Source organism: Saimiri boliviensis, chromosome 7 (genome assembly GCF_048565385.1).
Source record: "Saimiri boliviensis isolate mSaiBol1 chromosome 7, mSaiBol1.pri, whole genome shotgun sequence".
Taxonomy (NCBI): domain Eukaryota; kingdom Metazoa; phylum Chordata; class Mammalia; order Primates; family Cebidae; genus Saimiri; species Saimiri boliviensis.
Window position 1 is genome coordinate 89070949 of NC_133455.1, and position 20612 is coordinate 89091560.

The 20612-nt window shown below is 37.5% G+C and overlaps 1 protein-coding gene across 8 annotated transcripts in view; it reads left to right on the forward strand.

Moving 5' to 3' along the window:
• STK38L (serine/threonine kinase 38 like) overlaps positions 1 to 12731 on the forward strand; it is a 193606-nt gene extending 180875 nt beyond the window's left edge. For all 8 annotated transcript variants that reach the window (XM_074402955.1, XM_074402953.1, XM_039472310.2 and 5 more), the window contains 8 exons: positions 1677 to 1831; positions 2184 to 2286; positions 2431 to 2492; positions 4474 to 4591; positions 5023 to 5146; positions 6165 to 6260; positions 9485 to 9576; positions 9670 to 12731. In XM_074402955.1, the coding sequence (XP_074259056.1) occupies positions 1677 to 1831; positions 2184 to 2286; positions 2431 to 2492; positions 4474 to 4591; positions 5023 to 5146; positions 6165 to 6260; positions 9485 to 9576; positions 9670 to 9797 (878 nt within the window). In that variant the 3' untranslated portion in view covers positions 9798 to 12731. The remainder of the gene's footprint in view (positions 1 to 1676; positions 1832 to 2183; positions 2287 to 2430; positions 2493 to 4473; positions 4592 to 5022; positions 5147 to 6164; positions 6261 to 9484; positions 9577 to 9669) is intronic.
• Positions 12732 to 20612: the final 7881 nt, after the last annotated feature.

Consider the following 20612-nt stretch of genomic DNA (forward strand, 5'->3'; position numbering starts at 1 on the left):
GAAACGGTCCTCTTGTAAATTATCTCTAACTTTTATGAAGAGCAGTTTAGAGATATCCAGTGAAGCTGAAAATGCATGTGTCCTAAGATTCAGCACTTCCACAACCAGTTGTGTTCCCTAGAGATTCTCTCCATCATGTGTCACAGTGGTAAAAAATTGATGCAAGATAAGTGCCCATCAGTAGAAGAATGGATGGTCAAATCTGTCATACTTATGTGATAAAATATTTTACAGTACTTAAGTCGTAAGCTATATCTGGTTCGACAGTGAGATCTCAGAAACAGAGTGTAGTGAATAAACCAAGCTGTGGGATTACACGTACAGATTGATAACATTTATGTAAATTTTTCAAAAATGCAAAAGACTATAAATCTATTTTTAAATATGTGTATATGAAAACATATTTTTAAAATAAGCTGGAAGGATACACACCAAATCCATGATAATCATTGTTTAGCAAAGAGGGCAAGGGGAAAAGAATGGCAATGAAGGGCAAACAATTCTTCTACCTTTTTTTTTTTTTAATTTTTATTTTTTGAGACGAAGTCTTGCTCTTTTGGCAAGGCTGGAGTGTAGTGGTGTGATCTTGGCTTACTGCAACCTCTGCCTCCTGGGTTCAAGCAATTCTCCTGCCTCAGCCTCCTGGGTAGATGGGATTACAGGTGTCAGCCACCATGCCCAGCTAACTCTTTTGTATTTTTAGTAGACATGGGGGTTTCACCATGTTGACAGGCTAGTCTCGAACTCCTGACCTCAAGTTATCCGCCCACCTTAGCCTCCCAAAGTGTTGGGATTACAGGCAGGAGCCGCCATGCCTGGCCCCCTATTTTTCTTTTTAAAGCCTCAAAAAACATATTAAAAATTGTAATCAGTTGTCAATTCTGTGTTGTAAGTGCACCAGTGTTTACAACAGATAAAACTGTTAAAACTTTTTAAATTCCTTGAAAATAAAAGAATGTCTACAGGTGCCTTTTTTAGTGCAATAATGTCTCACTAAACTCTAAAAGAAGAATATATTTGATTTCCAGGTGTACTTATTCTGATTTTTTTTTTTTTTTTTTTTTTTTTTTTTTTTTGCAGTTTGACATTTTCCTCAGCAGTTAATTCTAGAAATTGAGTGGTAGATATTACTTCATTATCAGCTCTGTTGTGATTTGATTTCATATAGTCTCTGCCTTAAAACCATTGAATGTCATGAAACTTGTGTTTATGCAATGGCACTTTTATGTGGCCCAAAATATGGTTAGAAATATACTGGGTAGATCATAAAATGAAAACAGGAAAGCTAGCTAGGCTGCCTCAGCCTCCCCAAATGCCTATAATCCCAGCAACTTGGGAGGCTGAGGCAGGCAGATAACTTGGAACCAGGAGTTCGAGACCAGCCTGGCCAACATGGCAAAACCCTGTCTCTACTAAAAATGCAAAAATTAGCTGGGTGTGGTGGTGCACACTTGTAATCCCAGCTACTTGGGTGGGTGAGGCACGATAATTGTTTGAACCCAGGAGGCGGAGGTTGATGTGAGCCATGATCACACCACTGCATTCCAGCCTGGGCAACAGAGTGAGACTCTGTCTCAAAAAAAAAAAAAATTTTTTTTTTTTCAGGAAAGCTTTTACAAGGTATTCCACCTTTCAGGTGTTTTCAATAATAATATATTTAACTTTCCTTTATTTAGGTGACATGATGACATTGCTAATGAAGAAAGATACCTTAACAGAAGAGGAAACACAGTTCTACATTTCAGAGACTGTTCTGGCAATAGATGCGATCCACCAGTTGGGTTTCATCCATCGGGATATTAAGCCAGACAACCTTTTATTGGATGCCAAGGCATGTGAATAAACGGGTGAATTACTAGGCTGTTGATTAATTTTTAGAGCAGTAGAGCTGATTTTGTGATTGGAAATCCACAACTGCAATTTAGATGATTGCTAAACATTATTTTATATAATAAAGTACTAGGAGAGGACTTGGGAATGAAATGATAACAGGGAATATGGCTCTCTGTCTCCCTCCATTTTCTACATTTAAAAATCATCATCAGATATTTACAATTTTACATTTTACTTGTATAAATCCCAAGCTAACAGTATTTATTATAATTGGCATTTAACAGAGGAGTTTATAATAAGGCCTTTTGTTTTCAAAGTTAATATAATCTGATTTTACTGGATTTTTTTAGGGTCATGTAAAACTATCTGATTTTGGTTTATGCACTGGATTAAAGAAGGCTCACCGGACAGAATTTTATAGAAATCTCACACACAACCCACCAAGTGACTTCTGTAAGTTCATTTTTTTTTCTGGTTAAGATATTGTAGCTGGTTTAATTCAGTACTGTAGAGAACTGAAAGTTCTTTCCCTTTCCCCACTCCTTAATCCACTGTTTTTTAGATATAAATGTGTGATTTTGTTTTTGTTGAAATTAGCATTTCAGAACATGAACTCAAAGAGGAAAGCAGAAACCTGGAAGAAGAACAGGAGACAACTGGTGAGTCAACCATGTTTTTAAGAAAGAATTTTGTGCCTTGGTTCTAAAATCTTACCTGATTTTTAACTTCATTATTTGTATCTTTATAATGATTACTATTTACTGCCTAACAATGATAGCTCTTTTTCTGGAATCACACAGTTTTCTTAGTTTCTCTGTTAAGTTGCCTTGCCTGTAAAGCAAAATGTTGGTTTTTACTTTATAACTTTACAGTACTTTACTGAGCATACCTATGAGTAAGCTGTTTATAGAAATGAGCACTTTAAATAAAACTCACTGAGTTGAATGCGATTGTATTGAATGCCTTGTGATTTCTATTTTTCATATCTGTGTTACAAATCCTAATACAACAAATATCAATCAGCAAGTAAGGTGGTTGTTGCTAAGAACTTCTTTATAAATAAAGTAAGAAGTTTGGGATGTAAACAGTGTTACAATAAAACAGATAAAATTAGAAAAAGCTGGCTTTGCCACAAATAAACTTCATTACTCCTTTAATATAGAATTACATTATTTTTAACCCCATACTATTTACCTCTATAACTGAGCAAATAGAATTGCTTCCCATTTTTCCTCTTTCCCTTTGTCCTGTTAATAGGTCCATGAACATTCTGCAGGTTAAGAAAGTGCCTTTGGATTTTGTTTTCCTAATTTCATATAAAATGCCTGGCACATATGGACACTCTATAAATATTTGTTCAACCAAGTGATAAAAGGAAAACTAATTCAGCATTCCCTCAGGAAAGTAAATAGACTGAAAAATAATAGTCTAATACCCTCTAAAACCAAATAAAATGACCTTTGCATTGTTGAGTTTATTATCTCATTAACCTAAGTAATCGCAAACTTCCTATGCTTGTAAAAACATTTCTGTATTTTTAAATGATAGTGAGTTATGCATTAAGGAGAAAACCTTTATTCTACTTTTAAAATGTGCCAATTTTAGATCAGATTTTGCAATTGAGAATAATTGCAGTATTTCCTATATTTATTCCCTGTTTTTAAAGAGAAAAACTGAATGCTGCTTAAAAATATGGTAGGGGAATTCTGTACCCCCCTATTTACACAATATTACTCAAGTGTGTGTTTTTTTATTCTCATGGCCAACAGTCACCAAGCCTTGGATCAAGTGTTTCCCAAGGGAGAAGTAGAGAGGACTCAGTGTTTGGGACAGGAAATGTTTTTAGCGCCTGGATCCCCTGCCCTCTAAATGCCAGTCTTGTCATTGAGATGACAAACTCTGCAGCCATACATTTACCATTGCCCCAAGAGTACTACCCCTAGTTGAGAATTACTGCCTTGTAGAAATAATTTTTGTAAGATTTTATATAAATTAAGAATTCAAAACTGCATAGCTTCCTAATAGATAAGCAGTACCCTGGAATTACATTTCTAATGAAAATACCTCTGCTTATTTTTGTAGTTTGTAGTTTACAAAGCACATGCCTTTTATTGTTTCATCTTCACATCAACTCTATTAGGGCAGGTATTATTATTCCAATTTTATGTAGGCAGAAGCTGAGCCTCAGAGAAACTGAGTAATTTGCCAAAGAACACATTAGTAGTGAGTGGGGAAGCCAGGTCTTCTAGGTTGAACTTTTTCATTCTATTTGAAATAGACTGAAGGCTATATATGTATATAAATAACTTAATTGAGCTTCTTGGGGGACGGCAGAAATGATATATTGTTATAAAATGCCTGGCACATATGGACACCCTATAAATACTTGTTCAACCAAGTGATGAAAAGAAAACTAATTCAGCATTCCCTCAGGAAAGTAAATAGACTGAAAAATAATAGTCTATAACGTATTATCTGACTCACTACCTACCACTAAGCCTTGCACATGATAAACATGTGAAATAAACATAAATGAAAATTTAACACCTCTATATATTGCTTTTTCCAGTAGTAAGCCATCCTCAGATATATATTTTTTAAATGTTAAGAATGCTGGTTTGACAAGCTGCTCCTTTGTAGGCATATTCCACAGTTGGGACACCAGATTACATTGCTCCAGAAGTATTCATGCAGACTGGTTACAACAAATTGTGTGACTGGTGGTCTTTGGGAGTGATTATGTATGAAATGCTAATAGGTATGTTTTATCATTCATTTATGTACAAAAAATTTCCTTGAGTACCATTGTTTGAACATATTACAGATATCATTGACTAAAATATTTGAAGTTTTTTAAACTTAATTCTGATGTCCCCCCAATGTTAAATGCATACTGATCAATACCAGTGAGCTCTCCAGGGATCCTGTTTCAGGAAGGCAAGTATTTAACCCAAACTCCCATGTATAAAAATTGTTAACCTGCATAGCTTTTCATGTAAAAGGGGAGGCAGTGCTTTAAATCTTTTATTTTATTGACTTTATTAGCAATTTTATTGTAAATTGATGAATGGTGGCATTTTTGACTGTTAAATAGAGCACTCAGTTTGGTTTCTTATAGCACATGTTTGGTAGGTATAACTTCACTAATCACAAAGCTGATGAAACATTTTTGATTTCTTTGATACATAGGATATCCACCTTTCTGCTCTGAAACACCTCAAGAAACGTACAGAAAAGTGATGAACTGGAAAGAAACTCTGGTATTTCCTCCAGAGGTACCTATATCTGAGAAAGCCAAGGACTTAATTCTCAGGTTAGTGGTTAAATTCCCAGAGGAGTTCATAGTGTCTTCAAAATTTCCTAAGTACCTAAACAACTCATTTCACTTTTGTTGGGAAGAGCGGATACCACTGATGTATACAAAGAGATCAATAAAGGTGTTTTTAAAAATGTAAACTCTTAAAAGGAAGTATGCAGAAAAAAATGTAGGAATTAAGAAGAGGGAGGAGGTCTTGTATTGCTTCAGTTACTGATATATGTAAAACCAAAAGGTCACTTCTGTTAGAATGCAATGACCTGATTCCATTAAAGAGAAAAGGGAAAATGTTAGTAGCAGATTCCTGTCATGAAAAGTATATACGTGAAATCTTCTAAGCAAAAATTTCCATGTGTGCCTCAACTAATATGAAGTGTTTTGGTACTGTTCCTCAACTAATATGAAGTTTTTTGGTACTGAATGGCTGGAAGGACTATAAATTGGGGCAACTTGTGGGAATAGCCAGTTGGCAGCATATTATTTTTAAAAATCCCTAAACTATATATGACCTTTGATCCAGAAGTTCCATTTCTAGGAATTTTATTTATGCAGATAGTCAGATACATGTAAAGATTTAGGTGCAATATGTTTATCATGGTATTTAATATTGAAAACTATTTAAATGTTCAACAATATTGGACTGGCTCAATAGTAGACTGGCTATAGTATTTCCATATGTAAGTTTTAGGAAACAAATTTATAGAAAAATATTTAGTGACTTGCCAAATTTTCTCAGTATATCAAGTAAAAAAAAGCAGACCTAACATAGTAACTATAGTATCAACACAGTATTTTTAATACTATAAAAGATTAGAAGATTAGAATATTTAGTTGTTATCTCTAAGTAATGCTATTACAGATTATTTTTATTTTCTTTCACATTTCCTACAATAAACATAGTTAACATCAATAAAAAGAAAAATATCATACTGCTGTAAAAAAAATTTGAAGTAATCCAGCTAGAATACTTTAGATGTAACTTGTGTATGATAATTTCTCTGTTTCCATGTTGTAGATTTTGTATTGATTCTGAAAATAGAATTGGAAATAGTGGAGTAGAAGAAATCAAAGGTCATCCATTTTTTGAAGGTGTGGACTGGGAGCACATAAGGTATGTTCCTAGGCTTTGAATGGGAGAAGTCTGAGTAAAAACGAAATTCTAGAGTTAGCAATTAACTTCCTTCTGATTCTGCTAGTTAAATACAAAAGTAACATATAATGTCATTAAGTCCAGTATTGTCTGGATTATGTAAGTGAGTGGGACTGTTGTGACTATAGCTAAGTGACTTAGTGACTTATTTTAGGCTAACATCCACTTTCAGCGAAGGACATTGGGCAGCTGTTTAAATTCTTATATTCGTACTCACACAGTGAAGGCTGTTAACATATGAAAGATGTATTTACATTTCACACTGTGACCTCTCGTTTTTGTCCTTGCTGTAATATACCACAGTGTCTCCTTAATTAATTTACAATAATGTTCTTTAAACATTAGTTGGGGGGCATTAAATAATACAAGTAACTTTTAAGAATTTGCTTACAGTTGTTAATTGTGAGCATTGTCCTTTCAGTTTATGGCCAAACTACCTGCAGTAGTTCTAATCTGTTCTCCACACAGCAACAGTTTAGAAGCATAAATCAGGCCACGCCACTTTCCTGCTTCCCTTCGTACTTGGGATACAGTGAAGAAGCCTTCACTGCTTTCTTAGGACTTCAGGGTATAGCGCTTGCCTCATCTGCATAAGTTGCATCTCAATGGCCTTTACTACTCCTCTTCCCACCTCTAAGTTTGGCCATTTGCTAGTCATTCTGACTGAAATGCCCTCTCCCCACTACCTTTACCCCTACCCTGCCTAGCTGGCTCTTTTGTATCTTCTAAGACAGCTTATGTGTCATTTCCTTGGTACAGATCTTCACTGGAGAACCTGCTGGGTGCTAGGGACTCTGCCTATTATTATTATTATTATTATTATTATTATTATTATTTTGAGACAGGGTCTGACACTATCACCCAGGCTGGAGTGCTGTGGCATGATCGTGGCTTATTGAAGCATCGACCTCCCAGCCTCAAGTGATCCTCCCACCCCAGCCCCATAAGTCGCTGAAATTACAGGCATTGCTACCATGCCCAGCTAATTTTGTCGTGTTTTTTTTTTTTTTTTGGCGGGGGGGGTAGAGATAGGGTTTTACCATGTTGCCCAGGCTGGTCTTTTTTTTTTTTTTCTTTTTTGAGACAGAGTCTTGCTCTGTCGCCAGGCACCAGGCTGGAGTGCAGTGGCCTGATCTTGGATCACTGCAACCTCTGCCTCCCAGGTTCAAGCAATTCTCCTGCCTCAGCCTCCCGAGTAGCTGGGACCACAGGCGCACACCACCACGCCCAGCTAATTTTTGTATTTTTAGTAGAGATGGGGTTTCACCATCTTGGCCAGGATGGTCTCAATCTCTTGACCTTGTGATCTGCCCACCTTGGCCTCCCAAAGTGCTGGGATTACAGGTGCCCAGCTCACTCTGCCTATTATAATAGCTAGTTTTAAAAAATCATTTATTGTGTATCCAGTACTGTTCTAATTACTTTACTTGTATTTCTCATCTTATCCTCATATAAGCTTTATAAAGTAAGAAATGTTATTATCTGTGTTTTACAAGTGAGGAAACTAAGGCATAGAAAAGTTAAGTAATGTGCCTATAATGGGCAGCTAGTAAATGAAAAAGCTAGAGTTGGACTCAGGCAGTTAGATTGGATCTAGGCAGCGTAATGATTTAAGAGTTAGTGGAAGACCTAACTCTTAATCATTATGCTGTATAATACTATACACACACAACTTAATTGAATAGAAAGAACTATGATATCCCCCCTTTTACAGTGGGAAGGATGCTCAGAGACTGCCAGTTCTCCTGGTTTTATAATGAGGGAATAGTCATGGCACAGGGACTTGCCTGCCAATGTCATACTGCTAGTTAATAACAGAAAGGTTAGATCTCAGTGCTCCAGGGTTCTTTCCACTAAACTAGGTTTATTAAATTAGTATATTAAGTATAAATGGGTTGGAATAATTCTGGTAAAAAATATATATGTTTTTATATAATTTGGTAAACTTACCACCTAATAAATCCAATAAATATTTGTTGAAAAAACAGAAGTAATAAAAACTGATAGCTTCTTTTAACTATCTCTATAAACTTTTTAGCATGATAAGAAGGCATTTTCATGACTGGTTTCTTTTTTAGTCTCGCTCAGTTGCCCAGGCTAGAGTGCAGTGGCACGATCTCGGCTCACTGCAACCTCTGCCTCCCTTAGTTCAAGCGATTCTCCTGCCTCCGCCTCCCAAGTAACTGGGATTACAGGCACGTGCCACCATGCCTGGCTAATTTTTTGTATTTTTAGTAGAAACGGGGTTTCACCATGTTAGTCAGGCTGGTCTCAAACTCCTGACTTCCTGATCTGCCCGCCTCAGCCTCCCAAAGTGCTGGGATTGCAGGACTGGTTTCTTTTTCACTATCTTTGATTCTCTTAAAATTTATGTGACAGAAGTTTTTGTATTCAGATTTCATCACAAATAGTCCCTTCACCTGTGTGCCCCTCATTTCCCCAAATGATTTTTAATTTATAGATTGTTACTAAATTCTGTTCCTAAATCAATTAAGAAGGATCAGTCAGTCCTTATAATATCTCACATACTTTATACAATTGTACAATCTTTTAAATAAAACCTCTTTTACTTTTCATTAGCTCACTTTTTAAAAATAGTATGAAAAAGTCTTGGTACAGAAGTATAAAATGGCAAGTAGGTGGGGATGCTTAATGGGTAAAAAAAGGAATGAATAAGACCTACTATTTGACAGCACAAGAGGGTGACTATAGTCAATAATAACTTAATTGTACTTTTTTTTTTTTTCATTTTTTTCTTAGCAAGGACTTAAAGTATGAAAGAGAAAATTGTACATTTTAAAATAACTTAGAATGTAATTCGATTGTTTGTAACTCAAAGGATAAAGGCATGAATGGATGCATACCCCATTCTCCACGATGTACTTATTGCCGATTTCATGTCAGTATCAAACTCTCTCATGATCCCTATAAATATATATACCTATAACATAATTATAAAAATTAAAAACAAAAAATTTTTTAAAATTCCAAGTGAATGAAAACATTTTAATAAAAAATTATACTCAACTATTTTGAACTCCCTTTTACTGTTCTCAAATCCACAATAAATTTCCTTGACTTTTCTAATATCTATAGAATAGTATACAGAATTTACAAGTAGAATTATTAGTTGGAGATTGAGAGTTTCAGAAAAGTTACCATGCCTACTCAATACCTTTTTACAGGGAAAGGCCAGCAGCAATCCCTATAGAAATCAAAAGCATTGATGATACTTCAAATTTTGATGACTTCCCTGAATCTGATATTTTACAACCAGGTAAGACAATCTATAATGTAACTAACACTATTAAAAGTCTTTGAAGATGACAGCATTTCACTAATGAAATTCCTTTAATTTTTCTCTTTCTAGTGCCAAATACCACAGAACCGGACTACAAATCCAAAGACTGGGTTTTTCTCAATTATACCTATAAAAGGTTTGAAGGGTTGACTCAACGTGGCTCTATCCCCACCTACATGAAAGCTGGGAAATTATGAATGAAGATAACATTCGCCCATAACCAAGAGAACTCAGGTAGCTGCATCACCAGGCTTGCTTGGCGTAGATAACAATACACTGAAATACTCCTGAAGATGGTGGTGCTTATTGACTACAAGAGGAAATTCTACAGGATTAGGATTTCTAAGACTACTATAGGAATTGGTTGGCAGTGCCAGCTGGCTCTTTTTTTTAAAAATATTTTATTGTTTTTGTTAACTTTATTATACGAAGGTACTGGAATAAAAGGAACAGACATCCCTTTCTAACTGCACTGCCTACATGCGTATTAAGGTCCATTCTGCCTGTGTGTGCTGTGGCTTTGAACTGTAACACCTCTAATCAATTCAGGAGAAACATATCATTTAAAGCAACATAGGTTAACCTGTAGGTAACACTGCAGTATTGATGTTTTACTGCAATTCTATGGGTCTAGATAATCAGTAAAAGCCATCTTCCATAGTTGGTGTTAGAACATTGCCCTATTGGTTTGGACATCTGTAGAATATATATGAAGACATTTTCTGTAATGGAAATTTAAAAAGAAATTCACTGGTTCTCTAAAAAATAGAATTTATCATCAAGTTATTACACAAACTCCACAGTAGGGAGTGACAAGTTTATAACAAGAAAGAGAAAGTTTAACACTTTCACTCAAGCACTCCACTAATATATTTATGTTGCATTCAGAAATACTGATGACCTTTATATACGTAGTCTGTATACTCTTAGGGAGACGTACTGTATTATATAACATGTAAAGTTGATTTTCTTGTGACAAGAGGACTTCTTTTTTAACAAGAGGACATGGCATTATTTTAATTTGATTATGGTGAGTTGAATTTAAGAAATGACCATGAAGGCTGCTTGTAGAATTGGTGTATTTTTATTAAACTATTTTTTTAAATGTCAAACTTCTATTATGTAAATGGACTTGTAGAGAACAAAAAGCTATTTACTTTGGTTTTCTAGAAAGTTGTTACATATCATGGCTAGTTAACATTTCTTTTGATGAAAATGTTTCCTTTGATAGTACTTGTATTATTGTGCCATTATTTTCGTATGCTCCAAATGTACCAAAGATCTTCAACAGTGGATGCTCACAACTAGTAGAATTTTCCTTTCCTGTGGGAATGCTGTATTCAGACCTGACAGATCTTTGATAGAGGTCGGTTTAATCAAGGGCAATATTGTTCATGTTTAGCTATATCACTGTGGTGAATATAGATGGAATTAAGGAATTAAATACAGGCCAGGGGGTTGTGATGAGAGGACAGGGAAGATAATGTCAGCATCAAATTCTTTGGGTATCACCCTAAGAATTAAATAATCTTTTCTAGCTTAATATTTTAATTCTAATTCAAACAACTCTGAGGTTTTGGTTTCATTAGTACTAGTTGAGGAATAATATGCTAGCAAAGAATGGCCTAATGTTTGTCTTAACTGTTAATGGATGGAATTTTTAGAACATACAACAATGATAACCATTATAAATGATCTATGATCAAAATCTAAAGTGATGATTTGTTTGCAAGAATGTCTTCCTAATGGGGAAGAGTTGCATATGAGCATTGTGCAAATCTGCAAAAACTTTTTTTTTTTTTTTTTTTTTTGAGACGGAGTTTCGCTCTTGTTACCCAGGCTGGAGTGCAATGGCGCGATCTCGGCTCACCGCAACCTCCGCCTCCTGGGTTCAAGCAGTTCTCCTGCCTCAGCCTCCCGAGTAGCTGGGACTACAGGCGCGCGCCACTGTGCTGGGCTAATTTTTTGTATGTTTAGTAGAGACGGGGTTTTACCATGTTGACCAGGATGGTCTCGATCTCTTGACCTTGTGATCCACTCGCCTCGGCCTCCCAAAGTGCTGGGATTATAGGCGTGAGCCACCGCGCCCGGCCTACAAAAACTTTTATAAATGTTGCTGCTAGGTAGCTCCACAGTGTTTTCATAAGGCCATCCTGTTTCCTCCCACTTCCCTATTTTGGTTTGTTTCTTTTAAAAATATTTGTTGAGTACTTATGTGTTTATCTAACAGTTCATTTCCATTTTTCTAGTCGGAATTTTTTGAGTATTTAGGAGAGAGCTATTAAAAACCCTGGAGATACCTCAATTTGACCAATTCTAATTTTTCTAATTATAACTGCCTTTAATTAAAATAATATTAACTTTTGCTGAAGTTTATGAGATTTCCTCACCCCACATTGCTCCCCCACTTTATTATTTTTTTTTAAAGGACTGTTTTGCTAGTGTGATAATGAATAGGTAAGATATGAGGTAATTGCAACATTCTCTAGTTCTAGCATGGTTAACTATTCTTGAAATGGTATTGAAAAATGCCATTAATTCAAATTGACAGAGATTGATAAAAAGAAACTAATTTACCTAAGTTTACTTTTTAAATGCATAAGAATAGAGCATTTTTTTGTTTTGAGTTCCCTCATTCTTATTACCAGAAAGAGCTTGCAAATTGGCACTGGAAGGATAGTTCTGGAAAGCTACTTTGTTGAGAGTCTTATTCTTCCCTGGAGTTATTAGAGTGATTCACAATCTTTGAGGTTTTCTCCTCATCAAAAGCATTTCTTAAGTGCCTACCTAAAAGCAATTAAAGACTGTGTCTGCCCTTTGGAAGCTAAGAATTTGATTCATGATGCAAATTAACCAGATAATTTGCAAAGTACCCTTGAGATTGAATTTTCTCTACTATACATTTCCCATATTTCAGGTGAATAATTTAATTTAAATGATAAAACCCTATCTAATCAACTGGGCATAGTGACATTTTCTTTAAATTAGACTCTATTTTGAATTAAAAGAGTTTTATTAAAAACTGTGTTTTTGGTTTTTCTAAGTATATAGAAAGCTTGTATAATTCAGATTTATCAATTTCCTGATTTAATGTAGACTTTGACTTTTTTATTAAAAACCTTTGTATTAAAGCAAGTTATGTTATTTTTCTTTTATGCATTTATTACTAACATAGCTTTAAATCTTTAAATGTATTGAAGCATTGTGCTATCTGAAAATAAGGAATTGCTTATAAACCAGCCACTTCTGAATAGAGTGTATAGCTGATTTAATAAGCTAGTGAATGGAAAATAAGTATGGGGTATTGAAAATGTTCTTTGTTTGGTAAGGCCTAAGACGGGGGTTTCATTTATTTCTATATTTGTTTTTTGAACAGCTGCAGAGCTTTGTGTAAATCTCTAAATTTTAAATATTTTTAAGTACTTTTTCTTTTTGGTGTTTTATTGTAGAAAACCTTAGACAATTAGTTCTTTACTGACAGGAGCAGCAGCTGTCTTTTAATGATCTACAAATAAATGAATTGAGATTTTAGTTTGTAGAAGACCCTGGCTACCAAACACATTCTCTCTTTGAATTGTTAAAATTCAAAACACTTAAAATAACTTTTGCTACAACCATGATTATTTTATTTAAATTTATTTTCTCTTTAGAAGTGCACTTATTTCTGGAAAATCTTAGTGAAACAAATGCTTAGAACAAATATAAGACACTTGGGACTACTAGAGATATTTTAGATTTTTATGAAAAAAAATGTGAGGGAATATTGCTGCTTAAAGGAATAAATAGTAAAAATATATCTTAGCTATTTTTTTAAAAGCAATATAATTCAGCAATTGTCTAGAAAAGTAATCATCAGGCTAATGAGTTTGGTGTTCAGTTACTGAGTTTCAAAAATGTTTTGGTGGCAGGACTTTTTCAATGACGGTAAGACAAGAATAAAAACTATGTTTACAAAGTTTCTGCTGGTGAGGTTTTTTGGTTTTATTTTTGAGTTTTGAGATAGGTGTTACCCAAAACTCAAGAAAGACTACTTAATGTAAATTACTGACCAGCTTTTACACTTGAAAATCACATCAAGAACAAAATATTTGAAGTTTATATTTAAAATCTCCAAATCTGTAGCTAAAAACATGTTGGCTACACTTTTTAGGTACTTACAGGATGTACAGCTTATATACAACTACCCAACTTGGTCATAACTAATTAGCAAGCACTAAATTGATGAAAATGTGTCAAAATAGCATAAGAATATAAGTGGCCCAGGTACCACTACCTCCTGTTCTGTGGAAAACACTGACAATCATGATGACTTTTTCCACTGAGCCTCAAGGGAGCCAGTGAAAATCCCATTCAGCCTCATTTCTCTCCCAACTGTTCCTTGTACATCATTTCAATAATGTCATTGTAAGACACAACAGTTAAAACACTGAATGTTAAAATTTAGGCATTATAGCAAACTTGGAGACTCTAAATTCATTTTTCAAAAACATCTAGTGATAACAAAGAACTTATATTTGTATACAAAATGTCTTCACTTATTTGTTTTTTACAACTACTCTGTAATTACATAATTACCATCATTTTATAGATGATCAACATGAGGCCAAGTGATCATGACTTGCCTAAAACACAAGTAATAAATTGCCCTTGAACCCAAGTCCAGTGTTGCCTACTCCTTCAAATCATAGAGTGAACGTCATTGAAAAAATAGCTCACATGCTTCTAGGATCTCAGGAGTATACATGGAGTGACAGGGACACAGAGTTATTACTTTGCATACTTTTGACTACAAGTGACAGAAAACACAAGTAAAAATGGCTTCAATGATAAGGAAAGTTTGTATATTATGTAACAGTAAGACACAAGAGAGAGAGCTTCCAGAGTAGTCATTTTAGCATCTCAGAAACGTCAAGGAATCCAAAAGCACAAGAGCAGTGGTACGTACCTGTAGTCTGAGCTACTCAGGAGGCTGAGGCAGGAGGATCCCTTGAGGCCAACCTGGGCAACCATACCGAGACTCCGTTTTCCATTTTTCTACTTTGTCACGACAATTGTGTTGACTTTGTCTTTGGTCTTGTTTTTCCAGAGAAGCTAGATGGCTACAGAGACTCTAAGCATCAAATCCTCACACAACACGTAAGGCCTTAAAAAAAACACACACAACACTTCTGCATCTCACTGTTTGTTTTTTTTTTGAGACAGTCTCACTCTGCTGCCCAGGCTGGCGTGAAGTGGCATGATCTTAGCTCATTGCAACCTCCTCCACCTCCTGGGTTCAAGTGATTCTCCTGCCTCAGCCTCCCAAGTAGCTGGGATTACAGGCATGTGCCACCACAGCCAACTATTTTTTTTTTTTTTTTTTTTTTTTTTTAAGTAGAGACAGGGTTTTGCCATGTTGGCCAGGCTGGTCTCAAATTCCTGACTTCAGGTGATCCACCCGTCTCAGCCTCCCAAAGTGCTGGGATTACAGATGTGAGCCACTGTGCCCAGCCTTGCATCTCTGCTTTTTAAGAGCAAGGAAAATCTTTTCCAGAAGCATTCTAAGTAAAGTAACCCTCGCATCTTACTGTCCATGACTGTGCCATCCATATAGTCGTAAACCAGTACCTGATGGGCAGTTGATTTAAAAGTAATCAAGCATCACATCCCTGCTACTGGGATGAGGCTCACCTAAAGAACATGGCCACATGGATACCAGAACCAAATTAGGGTGCTTTTGACAAACTAATCAAGAGGATGCCACACAGCTTTACTGCAATGATTCTTACCTGAAGCCATTGCACCTAGACTGTGGTGTTGGATCTGCTGTTGCCTACATAGGAACTGAAGGTTGGCCCATTAACATTTTTCTGAGAATAGGATTGGGTGTCGGGACATCATACAACAGGATGGACATCATATAAAGAGGCCTTGGTCTTTTTAGTGCTTTTGCCATTCCTCCCAGATCCTATTAATCAGAGTAGATCATTTATTGGTCCAATTCCTCCAGAGCTCATTAACAGAAATAAGGACCCTCATCAACTTATTTTCTCCCAAGATCCAGCCAAAGGCGGGGTGGTCTCATTACTATTAGGTCAATTGCTTTGTCAAAATTGGGAAGATGACCTTTGACTAATGAAAACCATTTCTCGGCCGGGCGCGGTGGCTCAAGCTTGTAATCCCAGCACTTTGGGAGGCCGAGGCAGGTGGATCACGAGATCGAGAGATCGAGACCATCCTGGTCAACATGGTGAAACCCCGTCTCTACTAAAAATACAAAAAATTAGCCGGGCATGGTGGCACGTGCCTGTAATCCCAGCTACTCAGGAGGCTGAGGCAGGAGAATTGCCTGAACCCAGGAGGCGGAGGTTGCGGTGAGCCGAGATCGCGCCATTGCACTCCAGCCTGGGTAACAAGAGCGAAACTCCGTCTCAAAAAAAAAAAAAAAAAAAAAACCATTTCTCAGGTGAGATTGCTAGCAAACATCAAGTTATCTGAATTACTTTACCTTTTTATTAAAACATTCATGATCAAACTCATAAACACAGGAAGACTATTCTAAGTCTCTTCCAAAGGGAGAAATTCATGGTAGGAAAGGTAAACTGTCAATACTCAGCCTAATACCTTTTTTACTTTTTTTTTTTTTTTTTTTTTTGAGATGGAGTCTTGCTCTGTTACCCAGGCCGGATGACAGTGGTACGGTCTTGGCTCACAGCTACCTCTGCCTCCCAGGTTCAAGCAATTATCCTGCCTCAGCCTCCTGAGAAGCTGGGATTACAGGTGCTTGCCATTGTGCCTGGCTAATTTTTGTATCTTTAGTAGAGACAGAGTTTCACCATATTGTCCAGGCTGGTCTCAAACTCCTGACCTCAGGTCATCGGCTCGCCTTGGCCTCCCAAAGTGCTGGAATTACAGGCATGAGCCACTGCACCTGACCTTTTTGTCTTCTTGGGTAAAAAAAAAATCAGGAACAGAACTTGGAGAACCCTCTTGTACCATTCTATACGATACCGAGAGGACTGAGGAAGCCTTGGGTTACTATATCTGCTTTAAGAGTGTTTAAAACCACAAAAGTAAACATTAGTTGAGTCACTGACACATAATCCCTAATGGAAAAAGAAGTGTAAGCAACTCTACATAAAAGGAGATGTGTGCACTATTTCCTTATGCTTGTCCTAAGTTTTGTCCTTCCCTGCAGTTTGCTCAGAATTTTAGTGTATTGCTATTTCTGTCCTCTAAGAAATACAGCTTCCCTCCCCACCACTTCTCCCTTGTACATACCATACTGCAAAAACCCAGACTTAAGAAAATTCATTTTTGACAAGTTAGAGCAGTATTTCCTAGAGTACTTAGAGCAACTTTCAAAATCAAATAGGGAGCACATTTGAAATAAGGACTTAGTGGCTAGGCACATTGGCTCATACCTGTCATCCCAGCACTTTGGGAGGCCAAAGGCAGGTGGATCACCTGAGGTCAGGAGTTTGAGACCAGCCTGGCCAACATGGAGAAACCCCGTCTCTACTAAAAGTATAAAAATTAGCCAGGGTGTGGTGGTGCGTGCCTGTAATCCCAGGTACTCAGTATGCTGAGGCAGGAGAATTGCTTGAACCTGGGAGGCAGAGGTTGCAGTGAGCCGAGATCACACCACTGCACTCCAGCCTGAGTGACAAGAGTGAGATTACGTCTCAAAAAAAAAAAAGGGGGGGGGAATAAGGAATTGCTGTGATTCACCCCAAACCTACTAAATCATTGTCTCTGGAAGTGGATCTAAAATTGTGCACATTCTCATGCACAGTGAATTTTGGGAACCACTGAGCTAATGGAAAAAAGAACTAATATCTACTCATTGGTTTTTGTGAGAATATACATATAAAGTAACTGATGTACAGTAGGTAAAATACAAAAGTCAGTGCTTACAACAGTGCCTGGCACACAGCAGGCACTCAATAAATGTTTGTGAACAAGTGAATTAAATGACTATTTTTGTAGGTGACCATGCTTTCCACCTAAGGCCAATCTCAAAATGTTTTCACTTTTAATAAAAACAAATATGACTCCAAAAGCATTGAGAAAAGGAATTCAGCTTTGGCTGAAGTTGTTATCTTCCAGGGAAATAATGTAAGAGAGTTTGCATTACACAATGAAGTTCCCTAAATATCCCTTTAAAAGGTCTCAAATTTCCTGGCAGGGTGCAGTGGCTCATGCCTGTCATCCCAGCACTTTGGGAGGCCAAGGTGGGTGGATCACATGAGGCCAGGAGTTCGAGACCAGCCTGAATAACATGGCAAAACCCCATGTCTACTAAAAATATGAAAAATTAGCTGGGTGTGGTGGTGCATGCCTGTAATCCCAGCTTCTCAGGAGGTTGAGGCATGAGAATTGCTTGAACCCGGGGAGGCGGAGGTTGCAGTGAGCCAAGATTGTGCCACTGCACTCCAGCCTGGCTGATAGAGTGAGACTCTGTGTAAAAAATAAAATAAAGATAGCAAATTTCCACTCCTTATGGCAGCTACCACCACCTCCTTTACCGCCTCTCCCTCTTTCAGGAGTGGACTGTCTGTCCTCCAGTTACCTCTCTGCTTTTCCTTCCCTTAGGCCACGCTCAAGCTGATCTTTCCTATACCAGAAGTCCACCATAGACCCCCATCTCTCTCTAAACACATATAGGAGAGTGTTGGCCTACTTGTTTCTCCAAACTGCACTCACTCATCAATCTGCCCAACAAATCTAAGCATCTTCCCCAGGATTCACCCTCCACAGGATGCTGGAGCCAGGGTAGGAAGAAAAGATAGTTTTAAACATTAATAATTTATTTTCCCCAGTCACTTAAGACATCAATAATGGGTAGCTGCTATTTTTGTTTGTTTAATTCACCATCTTTACCACTTTAAGTGTACGGTTCAATGGTAGTAAACACATATATCCTTTTTTTCCCTCCTTATTGTTTTCCACCCCCTCTTCTCTCCCCTTCCCGGCTTCTGTGTTACTTGTTGTTATCCATCATTGGAAACAGTATCTTCAATTTAGCTACACTCTGAAGCAGGTGTGGTTTTTTCTTGTTGTTAGTTTTTTGGGGGTTTTTGGTCTTGGGCCAAATAAAATCTCTAAGTGGCTTTAGTCCCCTCCCACGAAAACTAACTTATATTGTTACAATCCCAGCAGGAGGTTAAAAGGACAAGAGTTTACAGCTGTGAGGCAGTGGTTCCTAATTCCAGATAGACAATGGAATATTTGTTCCACCTTTAAAATATTTGTTCTTGCCTGGGTACTTAGCAATGAAAGAAGATTAACGAACAAATTAAGTTAAAGGTAAGCAATGATTCCCGGAGAGCAAGGCTGCTTCGGGGCTTTTGGCAGGGGAACCATGCTGACCAAAATGAACTGTGTGCATTCTATTATACAAATTATCCTGCATTCTGTTATACAAACCATTCAATCACCTTTCTCACATTTTCTTTCCCAGGAGAAAATATGAGAAAACCACTCACTGGAGATGAGAGATTACCTTCCTATCCATCAGGCAAGACAGTGTGTCTGTTTGCCTTATCCTATGGGATATATAGCCACTCTTTACAAAACAAAAAATCATGTCTTAGAAAGTAAAGCTCCAGAGTATAAAGAAAAGAGCAAGCAGGCTTTAAATCTGAGCAGTAGGGGAATATCTATTAAACAATGAGAGGGTTGCACCCCATGGAATCCTGTGGGCTGGCTTTGCTTGTGCATTACCCTTTCTGCTTTTGTAGATTCTGTATTCCCTTTCTCTTGCTTTTGGACTTTGGTGGAAATGAATCATCGTTTCTAAGAAACGGCGACTGCAGTGATTCACAGGCAAGCTTACTGGACACCACAATAGGAACTCCTAAGAAGGAGACCTAATTTTCATGATCTTGCTTCTATTATCTACTAGCTGAGTGATCCTGGCCGAAATTCTCATCATCTCTGTACTTCTGTTTCCCTACTAAGACAGGAATTAAGAAACAGGTTGTGAGCTGATAAGGGAAAATGCACTGTAAGCAAGGCCATGTATAGAATAGTATTTACATTTTAACCAGGATCTTAAGGCCCAGGTCTAATTGATTCTACCTCTTACCCTTTGGCAAACCACCTCAAAATAGCATACACTTGTCTGGAAAGCCAAGGTTTGAACACAACTCGGGGGAGCCTTCTGTGGAATTACTGTTTCTGAGCTGCCAGGAGAAGTTGGTGTTGGTAGAATTTGGGGTGGAGTTCCAAGTCAAAGCTAGGGGTGAGATGTTTCAAGAATGGTTTTGATTAGGGGTGTGTCTTGGTGTGTGTTACCGAGGACAGCAGTATTCAGCAGGTGTCCCTTACCTCTAGCTGCATACAGTCCTAGTCCCCTGCTTAAGTCTGCAACAGTTTTCTCCTGTCATGCCTACTGGTGTTGGGAACATACTTCCAAACCCCTTGCCCAGACTCTAACAATGGCCCTAAGTACTGCCCTGAGGACACAAAAGCTGCTGGTTAAGACGCTGGAATTCAGTCCTTGTAGGAAAATTATTACATGTAGGCTGGTTGCAAAGCTTGATTTTGTGTCTTCTCTATTGTGCCTTTTCTTTACTACTTCTACTAGGTTACCAAGCAATGGGTCTCGGGACTGCAAGGTTCTTTGAACTGGCCACACCACAGACAATACCCTAAATCAAGCCATGGTGACCCTCGTGACCCACACATACATCTCTGGATGGCCTCCCGGAATTAGAAAATGTTTGGCCGGGCGCGGTGGCTCAAGCCTGTAATCCCAGCACTTTGGGAGGCCGAGGCGGGTGGATCACGAGGTCAAGAGATCGAGACCATCCTGGTCAATATGGTGAAACCCCGTCTCTACTAAAAATACAAAAAATTAGCTGGGCATGGTGGCACATGCCTGTAATCCAAGCTACTCAGGAGTCTGAGGCAGGAGAATTGCCTGAACCCAGGAGGCGGAGGTTGCGGTGAGCCGAGATCGCGCCATTGCACTCCAGCCTGGGTAACAAGAGCGAAACTCCGTCTCAAAAAAAAAAAAAAAAAAAAAA